Below are 25961 nucleotides of genomic sequence, written 5' to 3'. Positions count from 1 at the left end.
CTTAAATTTCATGTTCATTCTAAGACGTAGTGTTCCTTTAAGAAATTTTTTGCTTTCCTTGATTAAAACTTTCGATTCTATATTCTGGTGTGTGCACTGATGTTTAGGGCAGGGCATAATATTTGAAATAATTGATTATTGTCGCTAGGAATTTATAATGTGGATTATCAACCATAAACTTTCATTATTAATTAATTGTCAGTTAGTAATCTCTTCAACATAGTTTCCCTTCAGTACATAACATACCCACAATAAACTATATTAACCAATCAAAGCAAGAATATACTTTCTCTGACACAAAAATAACTTATAGAATTGAAAATTTGGACATGATTTTCTTTAGTATTTGGAAGATTTCTCATTAAAATCATTTAGATTATTAAATAATTATTGATGAATATCCTGCCGTCAATAATCGCTCTCAAAGTTATCCAGCACTGATGTCCAAGGCATCATAAAAATTGTATATAAAGAATTGCACTAGACACAGCAATTGTTTAATTACATAAATTGTGTCCAGATAATTACTCTTTTAAAGGTCATTTACAGAAGTGGTCATTTGCTTTAATTCTCATGATGAGATATGCCAATTTTTACGTTTTGCCCTAAATTGTGATTACTGAAATCCTGTTAATGAAAAACTTGTGAAAATGAAGCACGATTGGCAATAAAAAAATTCAACCATTAAGCATGCAAGGTTCAATTTCGAAAAAAAATTTGTTTTGCAATTTATCACACCAAATTTTAGTTTCGGCTTATCAAGTTAAATTTTTATTCTTGTTTCATGAAAATTCAGAGGCAATTTAAAATATAACAGTAATATGGCCATATGCAGCACTCTACTTTACCGAAACTTTGACTAAAGTTAGACTTAAGTCAAACTTTAGGTATGCACCGGTCGATCTTTACGAAAGCCGTGCTTGAATTTGACTATCAAATGTAGAAAATGAAAGCCTTAATCCTAACTTTGTAAAGTTCGACTTTAGCCAAAGTTCAACTTTAGGCAAGGTAAGAGCGCTGCATACGGCCCATAGACCTCAGAACTCAGATCGATCTTTCCAATGATGACAGTTTAGAAGGTTATAGAGACCGTAGAAGATTGTTCAAAATTATATTATTATATTTAATTCGTAGATCGTCGTGATAAATATAAATTAATAAATAATTTATTAGGAAATATTAGATGACAAAAAGGGTCGTTTTGACTTGCAAAATGCAATTTGATGCGGCTTATATTGAACCCTGCCAGAAAGATGTATGATTTCTATCAAAAAATTAATTATATTTATTACATTTCACAACTTGGCATTTTTTCTTGTAACAAGTTAATTCTGACTTCTGATTAACAAATAGCACTCCTTATTCTTGTGCTCTGTCTGTTTAATTTTTTGTAACAGTTCAAAATGTATTTATGTTATAAACAATTTGAATGATTCAATTGTTTATAATGTATTGTACGCTGTACAGTGTTGTTTATAATCTAGTTATTGAAGTATAATGATAGAATATTTAGATTTATAAACCTTTAAAACAGGAAATTCTAAAAATCAAGCCAAATGATAAATTGAGATTATTATAAAATAGCTAAGAAATATTTGGCCCACCCTCAAAATTTAGAGGACTTGAAAGATTTTTTGTGTCACCAAATTGAGCCCCCAAAAATTTAGCTTCCCCCCTCCCCAGAAACCCTGGACTAGGGTTGCGGAACTCCTCTGTAAGTCACATATTTTATTTGCGTACTTGGATTACCACTGATTTTTTGATTCCTAAATAACCTGTGAAAAGTATATTTAAATATGCGTTAAATTTGTCTCAGATTTTTTTCGGGTTTAAAGGAAAATTAAATAACTAAGGTTTACTAAGATTTAGGAGTTTGAAGAAACATATACTTGAGAAACTAATTATGAAAGTAATGCATATTCTCAGCTGAATATTTTTGGCTACTTAACTGTAGATGATACTATTTATACAAAGATTGTGTATTTGGAAATTTGAGATAATTAATATATAAAATTTATTCTGTAGCACAGACCGTTAGAATGTTGATTCTGTATTTGACGTCATTTGCTTGGCTATGTTGAAAACAAGTCGGGTCTCTGGTTTCTAATCTCGGTCAGCATTTGAAATTCTGATGACCTTGAATAAGTCATCTTCAATCATAATTCCAGACAACCAAGCTGATAATTTGGGAGAGACTCATACCAAAGACCAGTTTGATCTTCCATGAAATTGTTACGAAATTTGATACAATAAGTTTTAGTTTTTGCTTGAGATAAAGACTTTGTAGGCTTATATCATTTAATGAGACCATAAATGTATTTAAATTTTATTTCAGCCAGAATTTCTGTTCTTTTAAATTTTGCCCGATACCAGTCAAAATTAGTAATTGTGGTTGTTTTATTTACAGAAAATGTCAAGTGGTGAACCTCAGTCCAGTAGATGTAGTACTGCCTCAGTTCATCTGTTACAATACCAAGATGGACTAGAGAATGTACTAGCATGGTTACTGGCTGCAGAAGAAACTATAGAGAACCAAGAACCTATACATACACAAGTTTCTATAGTTAAACAACAATTTAATAAACATGAGGTATGGTTTGGTTTCATTTGATAATTTAATTTTTATTTGACCTCATGTAGGGACTAATATTGCGAAAGTAAAGCTTTAGTTCATGATTATGTTTCCACTGAGGGAAAATGCTGGCTTTAAGCTAGCTTTCGTGTCTTTCCACTGGGCAAATTGCCATCAATTTATACCATTCAAATTTTCAATCAGACGTCTGTGGTTCCTGAAATTCCACTAAAACTAAGCTTTTGATGATGTCATTAATCCCAAAGAGCCTTATGAGATACTAGCATATTTTGCAATTTAACTAGAGACACTTTTTTATGGAATCGCAGGCACCACAGGCGTCTGACTGAAAATTGGAATTATGCAAATTGATGCTATCAGTGTCCCTGTAACACATAAAAAATTTAGATAAACTCTTTACAATCCCTATAATTAGTGATTTATAGTATGGAGAAATTGAGGTGTCCATATCAAGGGTTAGATGACAGAAGACTCGTACCCCCTTTATGAATCATAATGCAGTTAAATCTTCTGTTTTTTCAATCAGAAGTGAAATTGCATGCTATAAGAATATAGAAAGGAAATTCTGTTACATGCATATAAAGATTTTATCATTGATGTTTTTAGGAGTTTATGTTAGATTTAACAGAACATCAAGATAATATTGGTAGTGTATTAAAAGAAGGCAATGATTTAATCAATGATACTAGAGTCAGTGAAGAAGAAAAAGATGAAATCCATGTTCAAATGGAACTACTCAATAAACGCTGGGAATCTTTACGTCAGAAATCATTGGAAAGACAAACTAGGTAAACAGATTTTTTTGGGAATAATCTCAACCTGTAGCAAGTTAGATTATCTTCTGCTAGAGAATTAGGTCCCATGGGTTCATATCCTGATTCTGATGACACTGCCCGTGCTTCTGAAAGACGGCCTCATGTCGGCTTTCAACTACTATCTCACAACAATTGGCATCCGGTATTTTTCTTCCACATTGTATTTGCTATTGATTTGAGTGGTTATCAATGATCCAGATGGAAAGTTCTATTGATGCTTTGGATAATTGTATCCTTATTTATCTGCCAGTTGTGATCATGGCCTAATCTGAATTACTCAGAATAAATCGACTGGAATCCATATTTTCTTGACGTAACATTAAGTTTTCAGTTTGTATCCTTCACAATCTATTTTTATGGCTCTATGCTTCTTAACCAACTTAGAAAAGGATACTTACCATCTTTTGCAAATGTTTTATATATTTTTTTATTGTCTATAGGCTTCAGAAGTTGTTAATGACATTGCAACATGAACAATTAGAAGAACTCTCTAAATGGTTAAGTTGGATGGAAAATCATATAAAAACACATGATACGATTGGTACAGATTTAAAGACAATACAAAACCAGATAGAAACACACAAGGTATGATTATGGGAAGAAATGGTTTGACTTTTCCTAAGCAAAGGAAGGAGCTACAAGGATTAATGCTAAGCAATGAAAACTTAGGAGTGGAAACCAGAACGAAAAATCATTAAATTGTGCAGGAATGGATGACATACTTCTAAGTGGTGTTTGCTACAACACCAAAGGCTCTTCATATCCACCAGGATGTGCAAATCAAATTTCCTAGATAGTTCTAAATAGGAAAGGTATCAGTTTACTAATTGTATAGTGCATACAATTTTTTACTTCATGATAGCTACATCAGCGGAAAAGAAGAACATGAAATAACCTTTGTATCTTTGTTATTTTTTCGGTAGAAAATTCAAGATGCTGTAGAAAAGGAACAAGATATTGTGGATAGTCTACAGAATATGGTAGTTGTTATAGATGATGAGAACTCACAGGAAGGTAGGCGTTATAGTCTATCTTTAATTGAAAGAGCTAAATACAAGCCTGAGAGTTACCTACTTGATCTAAAAAAAACAAAGGCTTACTGATATGATTTATCAAGTGCAATGCATCCATCTTGCTATAACGGATGTAGGTTTATAAATGTGAAAGAAAAGTTTTGAAAGAATATTAAATGAAAAAGTTTGTTCCATATTTCGAGGAAGGGCAAATTGACCTTTGACCCTTGTACCCAATGAAGTGAACAAATAGGTTCCTTAAACATCCAAATATATGTGAATTATTGTCATCCAAATGAGTTTACTTTAAACATGTAAACTTTTGAGCAAATCCTCCGTAGAAAAGATGGTAAATTGACTGTCATGGTTCTAAATATTTAAAGTAAAATTAAAAACAAGATCACTCATTTTAAGAAGATCCGATTTTTATTAGTATGCATTCGAACTACTGGTGTCATTGAGTTTTGCTTTATGATGGATAGTTGTGCCAAGAACTCTACTGTAGGTTTATGTCTTGTATTATTGTAGTTTGTGATAAGATGGAGAAAGAGCTAGAATTACTTGGAAAGAGATGGAGTAATATTTGTCATTGGACAGAAGAACAATGGATACTACTACAAGATGTCTTGTTAAAATGGCAACATTTTAATAGTGAACAACTGCAGTTCTCTAATTGGTTAGCATCTAAAGAGCAGGTATTGAAAGCTATGTCTAAAGCTGATTTAAGTAAACCAGAACAGGTTGAACATCAAGTCAGAGAACTTAAGGTACGTGCATAATTTAGTTTTCAAAACATATAAATTATTACTATACGTGTCGACATTAATCACAATCTGTTTCCTTACTTGATTGGAATCAGTCACGTGATATTTTAGCTTGGCTTTTATCCACCTAAAGCTATCTATAATCATGGTCAGCCAAGAACATGATATTTGATGATACATGATACTAAAGTTTATGTACGTTATATGTCTAGATTTGCTTATGTTGTTTTAGATAATAGAACACAATATTCTAGATTTGATTATGTAATTCTCAATCTGTGAATGTTATATTTCTAGATGATAGAACATGATATTCTAGATTTGATAATATCTTGCTAGATAATAAAAAATAATATGTCTATTATACATTTCTAGATCATTAAACATTGATATTCTAGAATTGATTATATTTCTAGTTTATAGAACATTATATTTCTGGATTTAATTATATATTTCTATATAACAGAACATGATATTCTAGATTTGATTATATATTTTAAGATCATAGAACATGATATTCTAGATGTGATTATATAATGGAACATGATATTCTAGATTTGATTATATATTTCTAGATCATAAAACATTTATATTCTAGATTTGATTATATATTTCTAGATAATAGAACATGATATTCTAGATGTGATTATATAATAGAACATAATATTCTAGATTTGATTATATATTTCTAGATCATAAAACATTTATATTCTAGATTTGCTTATATATTTCTAGATTTTAGAATATATATTATAATATATTTTAGTTGATAAAACATGATATTCTAGAATACATATTATGATATATTTCAGTTGATAGAACATAATATTCTAGATTATATATTATAATATATTTTAGTTGATAAAACATGATATTCTAGATTGATAGAACATGATATTCTAGATTATATATTATGATATATTTTAGTTGATAGAACATGATATTCTAGATTATATATTATGATATATTTTAGTTGATAGAACATGATATTCTAGATTATATATTATGATATATTTTAGTTGATAGAACATGATATTCTAGATTATATATTATGATATATTTTAGTTGATAGAACATGATATTCTAGATTATATATTATGATATATTTTAGTTGATAGAACATGATATTCTAGATTATATATTATGATATATTTTAGTTGATAGAACATGATATTCTAGATTATATATTATGATATATTTTAGTTGATAGAACATGATATTCTAGATTATATATTATGATATATTTTAGTTGATAGAACATGATATTCTAGATTATATATTATCATATATTTTAGTTGATAGAACATGATATTCTAGATTATATATTATCATATATTTTAGTTGATAGAACATGATATGGTTGAACAAGTAGCTAGATTTGATAATTTAAATGTTTGTGGTCAAGCCATAGTTGAAAAAGTGAATAGTAAAGAAGTTATGGAAGAAATTAGTGGTCAATTGGAAATTTTACAAATAAGATGGGAACAGCTAGTTCAACAAATGGAACTACAGAGTAAAGAGGTAAAGAAACTATGTAATAGCTTTTTCCATATGAAAACTTAAAAACATTCATAATAGTCATACAGAGCTATTTTAGACCTATCATATATTTTGGCTTTATTTTCTGGGAAAAACAAATGATTGTCTGGGACTTAAGTGGGGCGCCTGTGGATTTTTAAGTGAGCTGGGGTTCCTCCTACGGGAATTTTTTTTAAACATATGTTCCCCTGCATTTTTTTCTAAGGGTAGGGACACACATGGATTTGCAGGCACCAACTTGACTTGGCTGAAAATTCCTGTTTCTGAGACTAAGGTATGATGGGTCACACGGATGTTACTTAAACACTGTAATGAAACTTTTTAACCGTATTTTAGATTGCTAACTCTGGTGTAGAACTTTCTAAAGATTTAGATTCAACAGATTTTGTGAAAGCTGTTAATGTACCACAACAATCTGCACAGAAAACTGGCAATATATTAGATTTTGAGAAGAAATTGAGAGAATTGAATGATTGGTTTGATCGTATTGAAGGTACCCTACAATTACTAACTTCTACTGAGGGCCAGCAACAATTTACAGAAGAGGAAAAAATGGTTTTAGTTCTGGTAAATGATGATGCATTATTGTTGATGGTTTAAATAGAAAACAAATATAAATAGAAACATCACTGATTAAATTCTGAGGGTTTTTTTAGGCATTGATATTTCTTAAGTTATCTTAGATTTTCACATGTAGACTTATATAAGAACCAACATTTGAGAATGATTTCAGTCACTGCTATAGTACAATGCTCTCAATATTAAAAACGATTTTCTCTATTTGTTCTCTTACTTGTATAGACCATGGGTATAAGTTTTAATACAAGGGCTCAAGGAATGGATCAATTCAAATTCAATTTATCAATATATAAGTTTATGTAATATGAATTTAATCTGCAGGATGTTGAGAAAGATTTTGAAGAACACAAAGGAGAAATTAAGCAAGCAATAGATCTTGGTGAAGCTGCAGTTTCAGATTTAAAAAAGGGTAAGTTTTGATATATATTGTTTTCAATCAAGGCTTAACACAATGTCAGATTTCCATTTGAAAAGTGATACATCTTCATGTAGCGAAAATATATATATATGATATAACATAACCGAAAATATAATATAATATAATATAAAATAATAATATAATATAATACAATACAATACAATACAATACAATACAATACAATACAATACAATACAATACAATACAATACATGCCACATAACATAACATAACATAATATAACATAACATAACATAACATAACATAACATAACATGTTTTTTAGGATATAATATAACAACATGTTTTTTAGGTTCTGTTTTAATATTTCTATATCGCTCTACAATTGATGTATTTAGCGCTATTTTATAACATAATACGTTACGTTATGTTACGTTATATTACATTACGTTACATAACATAATGTGTTTTATTATTACAGATAAAGCTATGTTAGATTTAGGATCAGAAACATCGTCAGCCATGAATAAATTAGAAAACAGGTGGAAAGAGTTAACTACTAATCTCACTCAGACAAAACGTCATATAGAATCTAATATGAGCAGTAGAAAATGGTACAACGAACTAGATGATTTACAGAAGATATTATCAAGCTATGAATTATGGCTAGAAAATAATTCCCAAATTCCTAGTGACAGTACTGAGGTGAAGAAGATTCTAGATCAGTGCAAGGTACATTTAGATTTTGTATTAAACAGATTAAATTTTTTCATTTAAGGACACTTATTGCGTGGCAAATCGTTATCGATTTGTCACATTTTGATTTTGTAATGATTATTTTCGTTCATTGGATAAGGTCTCATGCCACACTCAGAGCTGTTCACAGTTCTGGTTGCTTTTATCTATGTCATTCTACTTTTCTGTACTATACTTGAAATTGCTGAGCTTCTAATTTAAACTTTTATTCAAAAATTCAACATTTGGAGACACTTAATGGGTTTATTTACGTCTTTCTAATTTTCTGTACTAGCTTGAAAATTGCTGAAATTGTCAGCCCATACTAAGTGGTGATTGATCTGCTACTGAAAATGTCATTTGATTGGTTGAATTTATTAACATAAATTTCTTATAAACATCTTCAGATCCTACTGTAAGTTAAGAAATCCACTCACAAACAAAAAATCTGGAGCTCTTCTATCAGAATAGATATTATAATTTCATAAAACATTGATTTTTCCGCAGGTCAAATTGAAAGCAATGAAAAATCATGACTCCAGAATTGAGAAACTACATAATGAAGCCAATAATTTTGGAACAGAATCGAAAATGATGCTGGATTATGGAGTATTTAAGGCTTCGTGGGATTTGACTTATGAAAGAATGGGTAAGCCATACCAATGCTGTTATAGTTTTATATTGATAGGTTAAAAAAGACATGAAAAGAAAATCATTTAGCTTCCATCTTCAATTATCCAGGCTATTTAGCCCTTATGCAAGAATTACACTCAAATTCATGTTTCCTCTGTTTTAATATATAAAGGATTAAGTTAAAATAAAAAAATAGATCTTTGACCAATCAAAATATCAATAACCTCAGCAGTTTAACTAGAGCTTATCTTGTGCTGCTGAAATGCATTTCAAATTCACAGTCCTCATCAGGACATCTAGCTTGGTAATGGTGTTAAACTTTTCAAAATCAGGCTTTCGGAGCAGAAGTAAGCGAACTGGATTGAGATCGTTAAAAACTGAAGATGTATTAAGCCAAAGAAGTACCTGAAACTTTGTTATATATTTTTTTTGATAAAACATAACCAGAAGATGTTATCACTTTGTATAAGGCCCTACTCGATTACAAAAAATCTGAAACCAGTTTGGTACATCAGATTCATGTTGTAAACGAGTGAAACAGATTCGAAAAGCAAGACTAATTTAAAACTATAAGTGCCCTATGAATGACGCCATCTTGAATCCAACGAATCTGCCCTAGGAAACGGATTGGAAATCCGGATTAAGATTCAGGGCAAACCATTGTAAACCAGTGACACGGATTCGGAATCCAGTTTCAGATTGGTTGTAAACGAGTAGGGCCTAAGTGATCTACAGGGTGATATTACAATTATAAGATGTCTGTGATATAAGATGTTATGTTTGTGCTTTAGGTTTAAACTTGACTGCTCTAGAGAAATATATGGAGAAAACACCACCTAAGTCATATGTTGATGCTATGCAAGCTTTATTAAAATGGATATGTGATATGGAGAACATTTTAAAAGGAGAGAAAGTCAAAATAACTGATGTAGAATCAACAGAAAAACAACTTGCTCAATATAAAGTTAGTACTCATTTCATGTTTCCATCAATTACGGTTTATTTTTTTGAAATAAATTTTGTACTTCAATTTAGTTTAAATATTAACTTTGTTTTGAGAAGAATATGGACTGTATTGATTAGAATTGTTAATGTAATTATGGGATTGTTAAATTTCATGTATGCACCTGAGCCTATGTTTATTTTTGAAATGATTAAAGCTATCATGCTCTTGAAATAAAAAAATTCCTTAGCCCACATGTTGCAGAAAAGTAGGACCTAAAACTCCATTCATTTCATTTCATTTCTTCAAAAAGTATTGCAACTTCTAACAGTAAGTGGTCTATTTTTTTTTTAGATAATTTATTTTAGTGAAATAAGAGCATGATAGCTTTAATGTTAATATATTTTTAGGACTATCAGATTGTTGTCTGCTATTGTTAACATATCTTCTAGGAATATCAAATGAAAGTTTGTCAATGTTATTACTGACTTTCTTTTTTAAGGAATATCAAAGTGATGTTCGAGGTCATCAAGCTAGCATAAACTATATACAGCAAACTGGTACGGAACTTATTAAGAATTCACCAGAACAAATAGCAACAATAAATAAAGATTTAGATAATATTAATAGTCATTGGAGAAATATATCTACTACTATTAATGAAAGACTTACACAGTTAGAAAAATCTTTGGCTCAGCAACGTCTTTTTCAGGTAAGCCATTTTCGCTTGGAACTTAAAGAGTAGCAAAGATGTGAAATCTTGGGATTCTAGATATTAGTTGTTTATATACAAATTGTCATATTGGCCCTGGTATATTTTATACGCCTACATGAAGAGCCAAATATTTTTATTTAAAATCAAAGCTGCCAGTGGGTGTATTTTACCTTGCCTGTAAAGTTATCTTTCATATAGTAGCAAAACATTTGTTTTTCAATTTTGATATTGAGAAATATTTGTTTCCATACATAACTTGGAAATGATAACTTTTTATGATGATTTCAAAATTCTTGTAATTCCTGGATAATACTGAAATCTTACTTTATTTACCAGTTATCAATTTTTTTTCTTCAGAATCAAATGCAAGGACTGATTTGTTGGATGGATGAAATGGATGTATTTTTACATGCTGAAGATCCTTTAATAGGTGATCTACCAACATTAGAAGCACAATTACATGAGAGCAATGTATGTATATATCTGATTACTATTTCTTATTGTTTTAAGATATTAAAGTCAGCTTTTGATTTGTATACTTATCTTGATTATTGATTGAAATTGGATTTAAAAAAAAATTTGGGATTTAAACTAAATAGTATGAGGATAGTGCCAGCATAATCTGGAAAGTAACAGAAATTAAGGCTGTCTGATAGGATACAGAAATGATGCAAACGGAAGCTACATGTATACATGACCAAAATAAGTCAATGAACTTATCTGGTGTCATAACTATACAACAAAATCCTTCTATAATCCAATTAATCCATAAGACTACAGTGTTTTTCAATAATTATTTAGTTTTATGGATTTTTTGTTCTATACAGGGACACCTGATAAATTCAATACTGATTAATATATTCTCTTATTGGTCCAGTTTGAAAATCTGAATTCATTCTAAGAGGAAGTATTCCTTTAAATTTGATTTCAACAAAGCAAAATTGTAGGTGTGTGTTACTTTGCAAGCCAACCTTTTATTTTTAAGCTTTCTCATTACAATAATGTAATTGATATATTTTTGTTATTTAGGGTGTAACAGAAGATATTGTTACCTTAAAACAGAATATAACCAACGTTAATAATATCAGCAAGTCAATTGGTGAGAACATGGAAACAGCTTATCAGGAGAAGCTGAATACTCAAGTCAGTGAGCTGAATAAGAACTGGGAGATGACTATTAAACTAGCTAAAGAACAGAATGAAAGATTAAAAGAAAAGATTATTAAGAGTAATAAGATGTATGATAATATAGATGAATTAATAGAGTGGTTAGAGAATATAAAAGAAACATTATCTAATAAAGATTATTCTATTAAAACATTGGAAGATTTAACTACAGAAAATATCAGGTTTAAGGTAAGTCTTAAGTTTAGATATATCCAATCTCTATGTTATTATTGCATTACCATGGTGAATCAAATGGTGGATGTGAGTTCCGATCTGAATCGGCTCATGAAAGTTAGATGATCGTTAATAATTCCAGTTGACTTAGCTGTAAATGGGTACGGATAATCTGGGAAAGATTAATGCCAAGAGTTTTTGCCAAGCATCAGCTGGTAGAAAGGACCTTTAACTGTGAACCTAAGTTGTTATCCTTGTAAAATATAGTTGTTTCTTTCTATCTTTCCATTAAGATATCATTAATTAAATATTTAAGAGTGTCCTGTAACCATGGCAATATATGTTTTGTTTTAGAATTTAAAGAATGAACTACAGAAAAGAGAAAGTGAATTAAATGAGATTAATGAAGACACAAATGATCAGCTCAGTTTAGCTGGAACTGGTACATTACAAGAATTAGCTAGATCCTTGATGAAATTAAATCTATTATGGACAGAAGTCAATCAAAGAGTAGATAGATATTCCAATATTTACCAATCTTCAGAGACTCATTGGCACCAATTTGAAGGTATATATTGACTCTTTTTGAGTTGGTTATAATTATTGTGAATGATTATGGTCATATTGTGTTGTGTGTTGTAAGAGGTGTTTGTTTGGAGATAATTGTTGTAACAAATGTGTTGTGAGTGGTATGTGTTGTAAAAGATTTGTGTCAGAAAAGGTGTCTGTTGTAATAAGCGTGTGTTGTTAGAGGTGAGAGCAGTGTGTGAGGAGTAAGTGCTATTACAGATGGGTGTTAAGTAAGAAATGTGTTGTTATTGAAATGTTGTGTTGTGACAGTTGTGTGTTATTAGATCTTAAGAGGTAAGATTGTGTTATTAATGGTGTGTGTTGTAAGAGAATTGTGTGAGGAGTAAGTGGTATTAAAGACATGTGTTAAGTAAGAAGTGTGTTATTGAGTGTTGTTGTGTTGTGACAGATGTGTTGATAAGATCTCAAGGTAAGATTGTGTTGTTAATGGTGTGTGTTGTAAGAGAATTGTGTTAGGAGTAAGTGTAATGATAGATGTGTGTTAAGTAAGAAGAGTGTTGTGAAAGAGTTGTATTGAGAATATTGAGTTGTGTGAAAAGTAGTCCAAAAGATGAAAGCTGCAATGGAATTTACTGATGTGCGGACCTATTTAGCAGCCACCCATTGATGATATTAATGGTATATAATAAACTATTATTTAATTCTATATTATAGATATTATTGAAAATGAAGAAAGATATCTAAACAGTCTTCAGAAATTAGTATCCACTACTAAATTAACTAGTTCTGATGCTGAAGATATATCTGAAGAACTCAATGTAAGTATGGTTTACATAAAGAATAATGGTTTAGGATGGGAACTTCAGAATAAGGATGTTTTATCCAGCCTGTATCAGCTGTATGCGTAACTTAATTTTAGTTACAAGCTGTCAGTATTAGAATTCTGTGTCTGGCCACTTTTTCTGTGATTTTTTCAAATTTGTTATTTTTCGACATGGCAGTCAAAGGGATGTTTAGTAAAATTTGCTAACTTTAGAGATATTTAATGAGAAAAGCACCTAGTCAGTGTTATATTTCTTTTTTATTAATTAATGTAAGCTAACTGTCAGTATAAAAATACATTTATTAGCACAAAACCTCTGGGCATTATGGATGGCTCACAGAACTTTGTGTCTGTGCTATTTCTGCTACATATCAACAGAAATTTGCCTGTCTGTTGTTTATTACCTGCTAGCTAAATGGTTTTATTTTTTAAGCTTTTTATACTATATTGGTATTATGATTTATGTAATATTACTACACTCAGAGTATATCAACTCAGACTAAATCTATAAGCTATAATCTACTGTTTTGTTGTAGGCTATAGAAACAGTTATTAAGAACCATGATACAAGTGAAAGAGAGACCTTGACTGCTATTTACAATGAATTAATTAATAATTCCATTATGGTAGATTCTGTTCAGAAACAATATCAGGATATTACAAAAAGATCAGAAACTCTAGAAGTTGAGGTAGGCATTTCAAGAAGGTTTATAGGACAAAAAAGAAATGGCCATATTTTATAAGGATAACCAATTTGATTAAGATGCAGATTTGTTTTTTGCTCTTTCTACAGATTACTACAGTTAATCTACCAAAATTCTTCTCTGAATTGTGCTTGGTCAAAATTTAACCAAAAATGTCCTTAACGTTGCGTGACATCATTTAGTATGGCTGCTCTTCCGACCGTTTGGGTATATATTGGCTTACAATCTGGCCTAGGGTTGAAAGTGTTAAAGTTGGCAGACATGCATGTCAATGGTATAACAATGAATATCCCAGAATTCCTCACATATAGTACGAAAATCTTTTATTGAACACGTTTTTTTGCTCTCGAAAACTTAACATTTGATTGGTTGAAAATTGTATGACCATGAACATGAGAGGCATTAGTATTTTTTCTGCTTTCTGGCCTTAATGTCAATTTGAACGACAACAAGACAAACATCTATTTTATGATTGTAGGCTAAAAGTAAAATGGAGCAGTTAGAACAGAATATTAATAGAGCTCAGAACATAGAGCGAAAAATGTTAGAGATGACACAATGGATGTCAGATATATCTCAACATTTACAACTACGTCTAGATGCTGATATATTAGCTGGTGACAATCCAGAAGAATTTGAGGTAAATATACTAGTCACTTAGAAATAAGGTCAGTAAGTTAACTCGAACCTTTCATATTGCAGTCTGATATTCTCTTCACTAAGATCAGTAGAGGTTTAAGTATGCGAGCAACGAAAAGAATATTAAAATGAAGTGTTTATGAAGAGCTGAAAATGAGACATCTATTGACTTGGTTGTTGCAAGTTAATCACAAATTTGTCCAACCAAGAAGGTAAAATAATTTTGAAATGGCCTAAATTATGAAAATTAGTAGGAGGGTTGAACTTCTTGCCTAGGGTTGGAGGGAAACCTCTTTCCCCCCGAACACACTTTGTTTGATTGTATATCTAGTTGATTAACTGGCTCACTAAAATTATTCAAATGAACAACCTTGTTATTGTATATTGTATAGACTTTAAAGAGAGAGTTCGCAGAAGAAGAAAAACTACTGGAAGAACTAGAAGAAAGTAGTAAAAAATATAAATTACAAGGTAAAGAAGAAGCTGGACAAAGACTGGAACAACAGACTACACTTTTAAAGGTAATTATTCCAGGGGTACCCATGTCACTTATTAGGATGGAATTTTGATTCGATGTCCACCTACAATTTATTGAAAAAGATTTCATTTTAAAATATATCAGAGAATCATACCAGTTCGTAACTTTAGTTCAGAAACATAAGTAATCTGTTAGTTCATAATTGGTTCATTTTTCAGAAACATTTCGCTGATGTAACACTGAAGTTTCGAAAGTTCCAGCGTCCGACTAATTTTGACCCTAAATTGAGTCATGTTAAAAGGGAGATGGATAATATCCAAGATAGATCATATATGTTAGAGGTACCCAACTTTAACCCTTCAGATATCACAGATAGACATGAACAATGTATGGTGAGTATTTAATAAACTAGTACCAAATTTTACTATTTAATATCTTATGACAGTTAGGTTTGAATTAAAGGTTGGTAGTCTAGAACTTTCAGCACAAAAAAAAAATTAAAATAATACAATTTATTCTAGCAAAATACTTCCAACACAAGTCAATAAAAGAATACAATGAAGAAAAAAAAAACATGTATAATTTGATTTGAAAAGGAAATTTTAAAATTTTTCTGAGCTGGGACATTCTAGACCAACATGTTTTCTGTATTTGATCAACATGATGGCCTTGTTCAAAAACAATCTGTTGCTCTATCTATAGTTAAATTTAGTTTTCTGAGAATGTGTCGTGATGCTGTGAAATTGTTAGACCAATGAATGTGATGAGAAAAAAAATTGTAGACATTTTACATTAAAGTAGGCCAAAGATAACTTAAGCGTGAAAACTATTAGAGCGACATTTGATGTTTGCTTAATTCTTCTACCTTAATTCATTTTTGCCAACCCCCCAAAAAACTTTTACTTAAGTTAGTTTATGATCTGTATTTTCTTTTAGACGTTCTATAGAACATTAAGTGAATTAAAGAGTGAAGTAGAATATGTTATTAAAACTGGGCGGCATGTGGTGGATAAAAAACAAGTAGATTTTCCTGATAAACTAAACAAGCAATTAGACGCAATAAAGAAACAGTATAATGATTTGGGAGCACAGGTGAGATTTTGTGTTAATTTATCAGAAATGGTATGATATTGACATATAATTTATAAAAGAAGGGATAATGACATATGACTTATAACTTATAAAAGAAAGGGGTATTGACATATAACTTATAAAGAAAGGGATAATGACATATAACTTATAAAAGAAAGGGATAATAACATATAACTTATAAAAGAAAGGGATAATAACATATAACTTATAAAAGAAAGGGATAATGACATATGATTTATAAAAGAAAGGGATAATGACATATGATTCATAAAAGAAAGGGATAATGACATATGATTCATAAAAGAAAGGGGTATTGACATATAACTTATAAAGAAAGGGATAATAACATATAACTTATAAAAGAAAGGGATAATAACATATGACTTATAAAAGAAAGGGATAATGACATATGATTCATAAAAGAAAGGGATAATGACATATGATTCATAAAAGAAAGGGATAATGACATATAACTTATAAAAGAAAGGGATAATGACATATGATTTATAAAAGAAAGGGATAATGACATATAACTAAGAAAGGAAAGGCTTACCCCTTGACTGTATTTTGGAATATCCAGCAATATCTTGATGGACTCATTAATGATTTAGCCTTGTAAAGATACCAGAAATGATGCCAAATTTGGCTTTTGTCTTGATGAAATTCTCAAAACCTAGCGATCCAAAAATGGATTAGAGCAGCTTCAATAAAAAGTGACAGTTTCTGTCTACCCCTTAACATGACAATATCTCTTATGTATATCCCTTCAGAGTTAATCAGAGAATTAATTTGAGATCAATTGCTCTGTCTACTGTTAAATTTCTATGTTATAAGTACTAAATCTTGGCAATTCTTTGTAATAATCACTGGATGTTAAACGTATTTCAGGTTACTCAAGGAAAAGTCAATTTAGAAAAAGCGTTGAAGTTAAGTAAGAAGTATAAGAAAGAGCATCTGTTAATAGAAGAATTTATTAAAGTAAATTTGGCAAAATTAGAAGAAAAGAAAAAATTGGATACGGTAGAAGTTGATCAAGAAAAAAAATTCATTCAGGTAAATTTGGCTTTTTTACATCCTTAAAACTTCTTTATGTTGATATATGGTCGGCACTCATCTGTCAAGGTTAAATTGCCATTATCAGCGCTATGGAATGATTTAAAACAGAGTTGTTGCCCTTTTCTTTAATTTTGGGTGGTGTGTGATTGGTAAGTTCTAAAAAGGTTTCGTCTGTTCCAATTCTGGCCTTGATCAAATGGTACGAAACCGAACATGTCACAATCAAAATTTTCCCTCCAATTTCTTTTCCGCCATTTTGAATTCTGTCAACACATATTCTTTTTGGTACATATGGAAAACATTTAGAATCCTGATCCAACTTGTTTTATTGAATGCCAATTGTGCAAAAGTCATCCATCAAGCACACCCATAGAAATATGAAATAGATAAAATAACGTTGTTTATATATTTCAGCAATTAGAAATTGATATAATAAAACATCAGCCTGTATTGACATCTATAAGTGATTCTGTACATTTAATGAAAGATATGGTAGCAGATGAAGGGGAGGTCAATCTTGCTGTTGAAGCAAATAGCCAATTGAATATGGACTGGTCAGCATTATCAATTCAAGTAGCTGAATGGAAAGAACATATTCAGGTACGTTAAATACTTATTTAGATATGCATCAAAAAAATTTAAAAGCCTAATTATTCACTATACCAATCAACTGAATTTGATAGATTGATCAGAGCAACCCTTTTTCGACACTAGCCTAACAACTCTGGCCCTACCCGATTGAAAATTTGGAATGGTGCAAATTGATGCTATCAGTGTCCAAGATACTCATGAAAATTTTAGAAAACCTTTTTAAAATCCCTTTAAGTATTAAGTTTTTTTGTAATTGGAATTTACAGCAAGAAGAGGGTAAACTAGATGGAATATTTATTGAGTTTCAAACCAAGATCATGGCATTAAAAGATTGGTTAAGTCTATGTGAAGGGAAAGTTGGTCAAAACAAGAAATTACATATTAAAGATAGATATACACAGGAACAGGCCAAGATTATGAAGGTAATTAGTCAATTTATTTTTTTTATCCAAATACTTCTTAGAAGAATTTTAATCTTCCAGTCTGTTTTTTTGTGCATCAGGGACAAATCGATTTACCTGTAGATTTAGATATTTTGATCAATTTTGTATGAGAATTTGCATCTAGTCCATAGCATTATTTGTTAGTTATAGTAATTGTTAAATGTTTTCAGTATGTGGTTTTTGCGATTCCATAAAAATTAAAGAGACAGATAGGTCATGTTTTCGACCAATCATACTTTACTCTCAGAAACTGGAATTTTTTAGCTGAGCTAATCAGTAATAGTGTTCACAGCTCACCGTCGAAATTTGAGCTTTCAAATCCATATGTGTTCAGAATTATCTATAGAATGTTAAAATGTTGACTCGTCAATTTAAGATACTCTGTGATATATAGAAATAGAGAGTAAAATTCCTAGTTTGAAGTATTTTTAAAGGAATTATGTGATTTTTGTACATTTCTAGTATTTCTGAAGACTAATTACATATAATCAACTCTCAAATCAACCCCCCAAAATGCTGCATCTGTCCCTTTAAGCATTTTATGAAGTGGCTATTGATGAGGTCCTGAGCATGCAGCTTTTGCAATAGTGACAGTATTTCTACAATACCAGGAATCACAGACATCTGACAGAAAATTGGAATGATGCAAAAACAAGCCATTAATGGCCTAATGCAAGAACAAAATCAAGAAAACTTCCTTACAATCCCCTTCAATTGTGATAACTTGTAATTGTGTACATACATGTATCTAAATATGAAATGTTTTTGATATTTTTGTAGAATATAGAATGTGATGTCAATGATCATAAAAGTGATATTGATGAAGTAAGAATATCAGCTATTTGTTTGATGAGTAAAAGTGACCAGTATAGTAAAATGGTAGAACCTGAATTAACTCATCTAAATCAAAGATGGCAGGATTTATCAGAGTCATTACAAGTAAGTGATAGTTGTTACATAATATATTTTATATGATCATCTGTGATGTGTCTATAATTAAATTTTGGGTTGGGGTGGGTTGTTTTGGACGAGTAGGGGCCACAGGCAATTCTTTCCCTATATAAAATGATAACGAAATTTGAGAGTGGTTTGGCAAGCATTGCACCCTGACCCCACTTAGAAACACCATTGATAGTCATGTACAGTTAAACAGTCAACTGTATTCAGCATGATCCGTCAATTATTGTTAATAACCAATAAAAATTCACCATACAGTTTTCATACGACTTCACCTCTATTCAGCAGACACACATTATGGCTAACCACTTTATGCCAAAGCTGTCACATATACCTATATTAAACAATTAATTGATACTCAACAATTATCATATAATTCCTTAGACTGCTTGCTAATGCCTAGTTCACACCAACGGCGAATGCCGTGCTTTAAATCGGCGAGCAAAGCGCCATCATTTTTTGTTTACTTTTCAAAAAATATCACGATCTCCTAAGTAATGTTACGCTCTGATAAGCTCTGATACGAATGGGTTACGCTTTGGGTACAAATTATTTCCCGATTTGATCAGGCCTTGTTACGCTTTAAATCACGCTTTGATAAGCTTTATAAAGCTTTGATGCGGTTATGACGCTTTAAATCATGCTCTGATACGATTATCAAGCTTTGAGTCAAGCTATGCTGAACTTTGTTACGCTTTGTTAAGGTTTGATACGTTCTCGGCGCTTTAATCAATTCGTGACAGAGCGCCCAAAATTATTAAACAGTTTAAAAAATTTTGGCGCTCTTGCCGAATATCCAGCTTTGCTCAAAGCTTTCCAACGATCTATTACGACCCTGGCTATTTAGTCGAACTTTGGTACCGCTTTGAACGCCGCTTTAAAGCGCAATCTAAGCGCCGTTGGTGTGAACTTAGCATTAATACACAGAAATAAAGTAAGTGCCTTCGGCAGCTCATTCAATTTGCACCGTGCCCAATGTATTCATATCACTGTAACTGCAGTGGGTTCATTGCTTATATTTCCACTGTCTAATGTATTCTTTTCATGAAGTTTCCGATTGTTAAATTTTATTTCAAAAAGATTGCCGTTACAAAAATAAGGCTTCAACAGCAGCCATATTGCTCAGGAATGTGACCACGTGACCCACTCCAGTTTACGCGAATTTGAATGCATTTCTTGTCAAAGGGTTCACTTTGACAAATACAGTGAGAGTGGAAATATTAAGAATTAAACGTTGGTCTCACTAGCATTATTTGTGTAAACACAGTTGGTCACGTGACAAACTGAATAACTGACGAAGTCTTTTATGTATATTTGTGGCGTGATCACCAATAATGCTAGTGAGTCCAACGTTTAATTCTTATAGTTATATTCAGATGCTTTTATTAACACAATTTTCACTTTTTTATATGATCGGGTCCTTTAATTTGCCACAAATCTTAGATTGCATCATTGTCGTGCTTTGACAACATCATAGTATCACGTGACAAACTACAGTTTATCATAAATGAACACCTGTTTGTGTCACTGGTTCATCGAAGGAAATGGTAGTAGAAATGTCAATATTCTATGTTACTCCACCTTATCACATAAATTATACTTATTTTACAAAGGAGGAAAAAAAAAAGCATAGATTTCTGAACTCTGGGATAAAAATACCAAATATGTCACATTCAGAATTTTGCCACCTTTTTTCGTTCTCCGCCATTTTTAAATCTGTCTACACCTACAATTTTTTCCACACATGGAACACGTTCTGTACTCTATTCAAACTTGTTTTATTGAATGTCCTGTCTTGTGAACATGTTATAGAGACAACAGTTTTGATTGGACGCTTAATGAAATGGAGTCTGGGATGAGTTAGATTCTAAAAATTATCAAATTGTTTCAGCCTAATGCATATAAATATGCAGTAAATCTTTATTACTATCAAGACTTCTAAGTTGCTTGAGGCATATTCTGCTTTGCGTGCTTATTTCAATAATTTTCTTGTTTTTGGCCATTTATCGGTCAAAATAAGAAAAGTCTAAATTTTTTTATGTGGACTAGTCATTTAAATAGAAATTAACTCACTAAAAAAATTGGTTTCGTACATTTTCCCTGACCATTTATTCTTTTTCTATCCTGAAATTCAATAGAATTTTATGTTTATGACTGGAATCATACTTTGATCTTAACTATAAAGTATTATGTTATTCATTTTGTGAACTATTCAGATGATGTTTAGTATATACTGTTTACATTATGACTTTGTTATGAACTACATGGAATGGTTTTCATTATAAGTAGTTTCATATAGAATGTCTGAACTAGTTTTTGCTTATCGTTATGAAAGTGTATGATGGATCATTTTCCATATGCTACTGTTTGCTGTATATTATTTACGTAATTTTTATGCAGGATAAATATGGTTTCAAAAAATCAGCCACTCTTTCTGAAGATTTTTGATTAACATCTTGAATTATCCAGGATGGCTATTAGATTCATTTAATTAGCATTTGATGGCTTTTACATGAAATGATTGAGATACGGATAGTTACATGTTATTTATTATCTATTTATAAAAGCAACTAGGTTTTCTACTTATAAAGGCAACTAGGTTTTCTATTTATAAAAGCAACTAGGTTTTCTATTTATAAAGGCAACTAGCTTTTCTATTTATAAAAGCAACTAGGTTTTCTATTGATAAAGGCAACTAGGTTTTCTATTTATAAAAGCAACTAGGTTTTCTACTTATATAAGCAACTAGGTTTTTTTATTTATAAAGGCAACTAGGTTTTCTATTTATAAAAGCAACTAGGTTTTCTACTTATATAAGCAACTAGGTTTTCTATTTATAAAGGCAACTAGGTTTTCTATTTATAAAAGCAACTAAGTTTTCTATTTATAAAGGCAACTAGGTTTTCTATTTATAAAGGTAACTAGGTTTTCTATTTATAAAAGCAACTAGGTTTTCTATTTATAAAGGCAACTAGATTTTCTATTTATAAAGGCAACTAGGTTTTCTATTTATAAAGACAACTAGATTTTCTGTTTATAAAGCAACTAGATTTTTTTTATTTATAAAGACAACTAGATTTTCTGTTTATAAAGACAACTAGGTTTTCTATTTATAAAGGCAACTAGGTTTTCTATTTATAAAGACAACTAGATTTTCTGTTTATAAAGGCAACTAGATTTTTTTTATTTATAAAGACAACTAGATTTTCTGTTTATAAAGGCAACTAGGTTTTCTATTTATAAAAGCAACTAGATTTTCTATTTATAAAAGCAACTAGATTTTCTATTTATAAGGCAACTAGATTTTCTGTTTATAAAGACAACTAGATTTTCTGTTTATAAAGACAACTAGATTTTCTGTTTATAAAGGAAACTAGATTTTTTTTATTTATAAAGACAACTAGATTTTCTGTTTATAAAGGCAACTAGGTTTTCTATTTATATAAGCAACTAGGTTTTCTATTTAGAAGGGCACCTATTTTTTTTATTTATAAGGCAACTAGGTTTTCTATTTATAAAGGCAACTAGGTTTTCTGTTTATAAAGACAACTAGATTTTCTATTTATAAAAGCAACTAGATTTTCTATTTATAAAAGCAACTAGATTTTCGATTTATAAGGCAACTAGATTTTCTGTTTATAAAGACAACTAGATTTTATGTTTATAAAGACAACTAGATTTTTTATTTATAAAAGCAACTAGATTTTCTATTTATAAAGGCAACTAGGTTTTCTATTTATAAAGACAACTAGATTTTCTGTTTATAAAGGCAACTAGATTTTTTTTATTTATAAAGACAACTAGGTTTTCTGTTTATAAAGACAACTAGGTTTTATATTTATAAAGGCAACTAGGTTTTCTATTTATAAAGGTAACTAGATTTTCTTTTTATAAAAGCAATTAGATTTTCTATTTATAAAGGCAACTAGGTTTTCTATTTATAAAAGCAACTAGATTTTCTATTTATAAAGACAACTAGATTTTCTGTTTATAAAGGCAACTAGATTTTTTTTTATTTATAAAGACAACTAGATTTTCTGTTTATAAAGGCAACTAGGTTTTCTATTTATAAAAGCAACTAGATTTTCTATTTATAAAGGCAACTAGGTTTTAAATTTATAAAGACAACTAGATTTTCTGTTTGAAAAGGAAACTAGATTTTTTTTATTTATAAAGACATCTAGATTTTCTGTTTATAAAGGCAACTAGGTTTTCTATTTATATAAGCAACTAGGTTTTCTATTTAGAAGTGCACCTATTTTTTTTATTTATAAGGCAACTAGGTTTTCTATTTTTAAAGATTTTCTATTTATAAAAGCAACTAGATTTTCTATTTATAAAGGCAACTAGGTTTTCTATTTATAAAGACAACTAGAATTTCTGTTTATAAAGGCAACTAGATTTTTTTTATTTATAAAGACAACTAGATTTTCTGTTTATAAAGGCAACTAGGTTTTCTATTTATAAAGGCAACTAGGTTTTGTATTTATAAAAGCAACTAGGTTTTCTATTTATAAAGGCAACTAGGTTTTCTATTTATAAAGGTAACTAGATTTTCTTTTTATAAAAACAATTAGATTTTCTATTTATAAAGGCAACTAGGTTTTCTATTTATAAAAGCAACTAGATTTTCTGTTTATAAAGGCAACTAGGTTTTCTATTTATAAAGGCAACTAGGTTTTCTATTTAAAAATTCAACTATAGGTGTTCTATTTATAAAGACAACTAGGTTTTCTATTCATAAAGCCAACTATAGGTGTTCTATTTATAAAGACAACTAGGTTTTCTATTCATAAAGCCAACTATAGGTGTTCTATTTGTAAAGGCAACTAGGTTTTCTGGCCTCTTTGTGTTTGTGTCATTCTGATTTCTTGTCTTTGTGGTTCTTTTTCCAGTAAAAAATATGATCCATATGCTACATTTAGTTTAACTTGATCCTATCTACATAAAGGTGGAAATATGTACGGTGTCTGGTGCTGTGTAGGGTGTGGGATGATTGATACAGAAGAAAATAGTAGTAGTGAATCGTGTCCAGACCCATAGTTTAAAACTTTGAATGACCATAGTATTTATTGACAATAATTTAATTCCCGTGACATAATGTGCCAAAATTAGAGTAATATCGCTGTTAAAACCTTACTCTTCTTGAAACCAGTGTACACTTATGTATGTTATTCTGTCTTAATTGTGGATATTCTTGACTACAAGATTCAACACCACCTGTCCTATTTAGTTTAGATTAACCAGGTGGTTCTCTTTAAGAAGATCGCAGAATGAGCAAAGTTTCAATTCAATTTCTGACATATTTTAGAATTTGGAAGTGATAATCTGAACCGAAAAGAGATAAATGTACCTTTAAATAATTAAGAAATTATTTGATATGTATCTTTAGTATTTAACCAGTATATTACTGGTGGTTACTTATTAGGGTGTTGGAAAAGTAACAAGTTACTTGTTATTATTGATTAGGATGGTTGAAAAATAAAGAGTAACTAGTGTTTATTGATTAGCATGATTGAAAAGTAACTAGTTACTGGTAGTTATTGATTAGGATTGTTGAAAAGTAACAAGTTACTGGTAGTTATAGATTAGGATTGTTGAAAAGTAACAAGTTACTGGTAATTATATATTGGGATTGTTGAAAAGTAACAAGTTACTGGTAGTTATTGATTAGGGTGGTTGAAAAGTAACAAGTTACTGGTAGTTATTGATTAGGGTGGTTGAAAAGTAACAAGTTATTGGTTGTTATTGATTAGCATGATTGAAAAGTAACAAGTTACTGGTGATTATTGATCAGAACGGTTCAAAAGTGAAAAATTACATTTGTATGGAAAGTAACAAGTCATTGGTGGTTATTGAATAGGATGGTTAAAGGTAACATGTTACTGGTAGTTATTTTGTTTAGAATGGTTAAAGGTAACATGTTACTGGTAGTAATATATTACAATGGTTAAAGGTAACAAGTTACTGGTAGTTATTAATTAAAATGGTTAAAGATAACAAGTTACTGGTAGTTATTGATCAGAATGGTTAAAGGTAACAAGTTACTGGTAGTCATTGATCAGAATGGTTAAAGGTTTCAAGTTACTGGTAGTTATTGATCAGAATGGTTAAAGGTAACAAGTTACTGGTGGTTATTGATGAGAATGTTTAAAGGTTTCAAGTTACTGATAGTTGTTGATCAGAATGGTTAAAGGTAACAAGTTACTGGTGGTTATTGATTAGAATGTTTAAAGGTTTCAAGTTACTGGTGGTTATTGATCAGAATGGTTAAAGGTAACAGGTTACTGATAGTTATCTATTAGAATGGTTAAAGGTAACATGTTACAGGTGGTTATTGATTTGGATGATTGATAATTAGGAAGATACTAGCAGTAAGTGAATACGAGGATGGTCTAAAAGTAACATGTTAATGGTGTTTTTATAAGTATAATAAATAATAAGGGTAGTTTGAATTAACCAAGTTTTGGCAGTAAGTGATTAGGATTGTAAAAAAATAATGAATTAATAGTGGTTTGTAAAAAAAAAGTCAAAACTGATAGAAGAAGTTTTATAACTTCTTTTTTTTAACTTAGATAACATTTTGATAATAAATTTGAA

General features: G+C 30.2%; 1 protein-coding gene across 1 annotated transcript in view; it reads left to right on the top strand.

Annotated features, from left to right (window-relative positions):
* Positions 1-25961, top strand: part of LOTGIDRAFT_169302 (hypothetical protein) — a gene marked incomplete at both ends in the record, with an annotated part of 75134 nt that overhangs the window by 7715 nt on the left and 41458 nt on the right. The window contains 26 exons of the mRNA XM_009067620.1: positions 2408-2590; positions 3200-3381; positions 3849-3993; positions 4332-4422; positions 4950-5188; positions 6527-6706; positions 7061-7291; positions 7625-7712; positions 8162-8412; positions 8923-9064; positions 9840-10012; positions 10494-10703; positions 11064-11177; positions 11736-12062; positions 12402-12615; positions 13027-13047; positions 13293-13396; positions 13938-14090; positions 14584-14745; positions 15137-15265; positions 15441-15614; positions 16159-16314; positions 17203-17367; positions 17785-17970; positions 18228-18383; positions 19185-19343. Coding sequence (XP_009065868.1) covers positions 2408-2590; positions 3200-3381; positions 3849-3993; positions 4332-4422; positions 4950-5188; positions 6527-6706; positions 7061-7291; positions 7625-7712; positions 8162-8412; positions 8923-9064; positions 9840-10012; positions 10494-10703; positions 11064-11177; positions 11736-12062; positions 12402-12615; positions 13027-13047; positions 13293-13396; positions 13938-14090; positions 14584-14745; positions 15137-15265; positions 15441-15614; positions 16159-16314; positions 17203-17367; positions 17785-17970; positions 18228-18383; positions 19185-19343 — 4335 coding nt within the window. The remainder of the gene's footprint in view (positions 1-2407; positions 2591-3199; positions 3382-3848; positions 3994-4331; positions 4423-4949; positions 5189-6526; positions 6707-7060; positions 7292-7624; positions 7713-8161; positions 8413-8922; positions 9065-9839; positions 10013-10493; positions 10704-11063; positions 11178-11735; positions 12063-12401; positions 12616-13026; positions 13048-13292; positions 13397-13937; positions 14091-14583; positions 14746-15136; positions 15266-15440; positions 15615-16158; positions 16315-17202; positions 17368-17784; positions 17971-18227; positions 18384-19184; positions 19344-25961) is intronic.

Source organism: Lottia gigantea, assembly GCF_000327385.1.
Source record: "Lottia gigantea unplaced genomic scaffold LOTGIsca_84, whole genome shotgun sequence".
NCBI lineage: Eukaryota > Metazoa > Mollusca > Gastropoda > Lottiidae > Lottia > Lottia gigantea.
The sequence above is the reverse complement of the archived record's forward strand: the minus strand, read 5'-3'. Positions and strand labels throughout refer to the sequence as shown.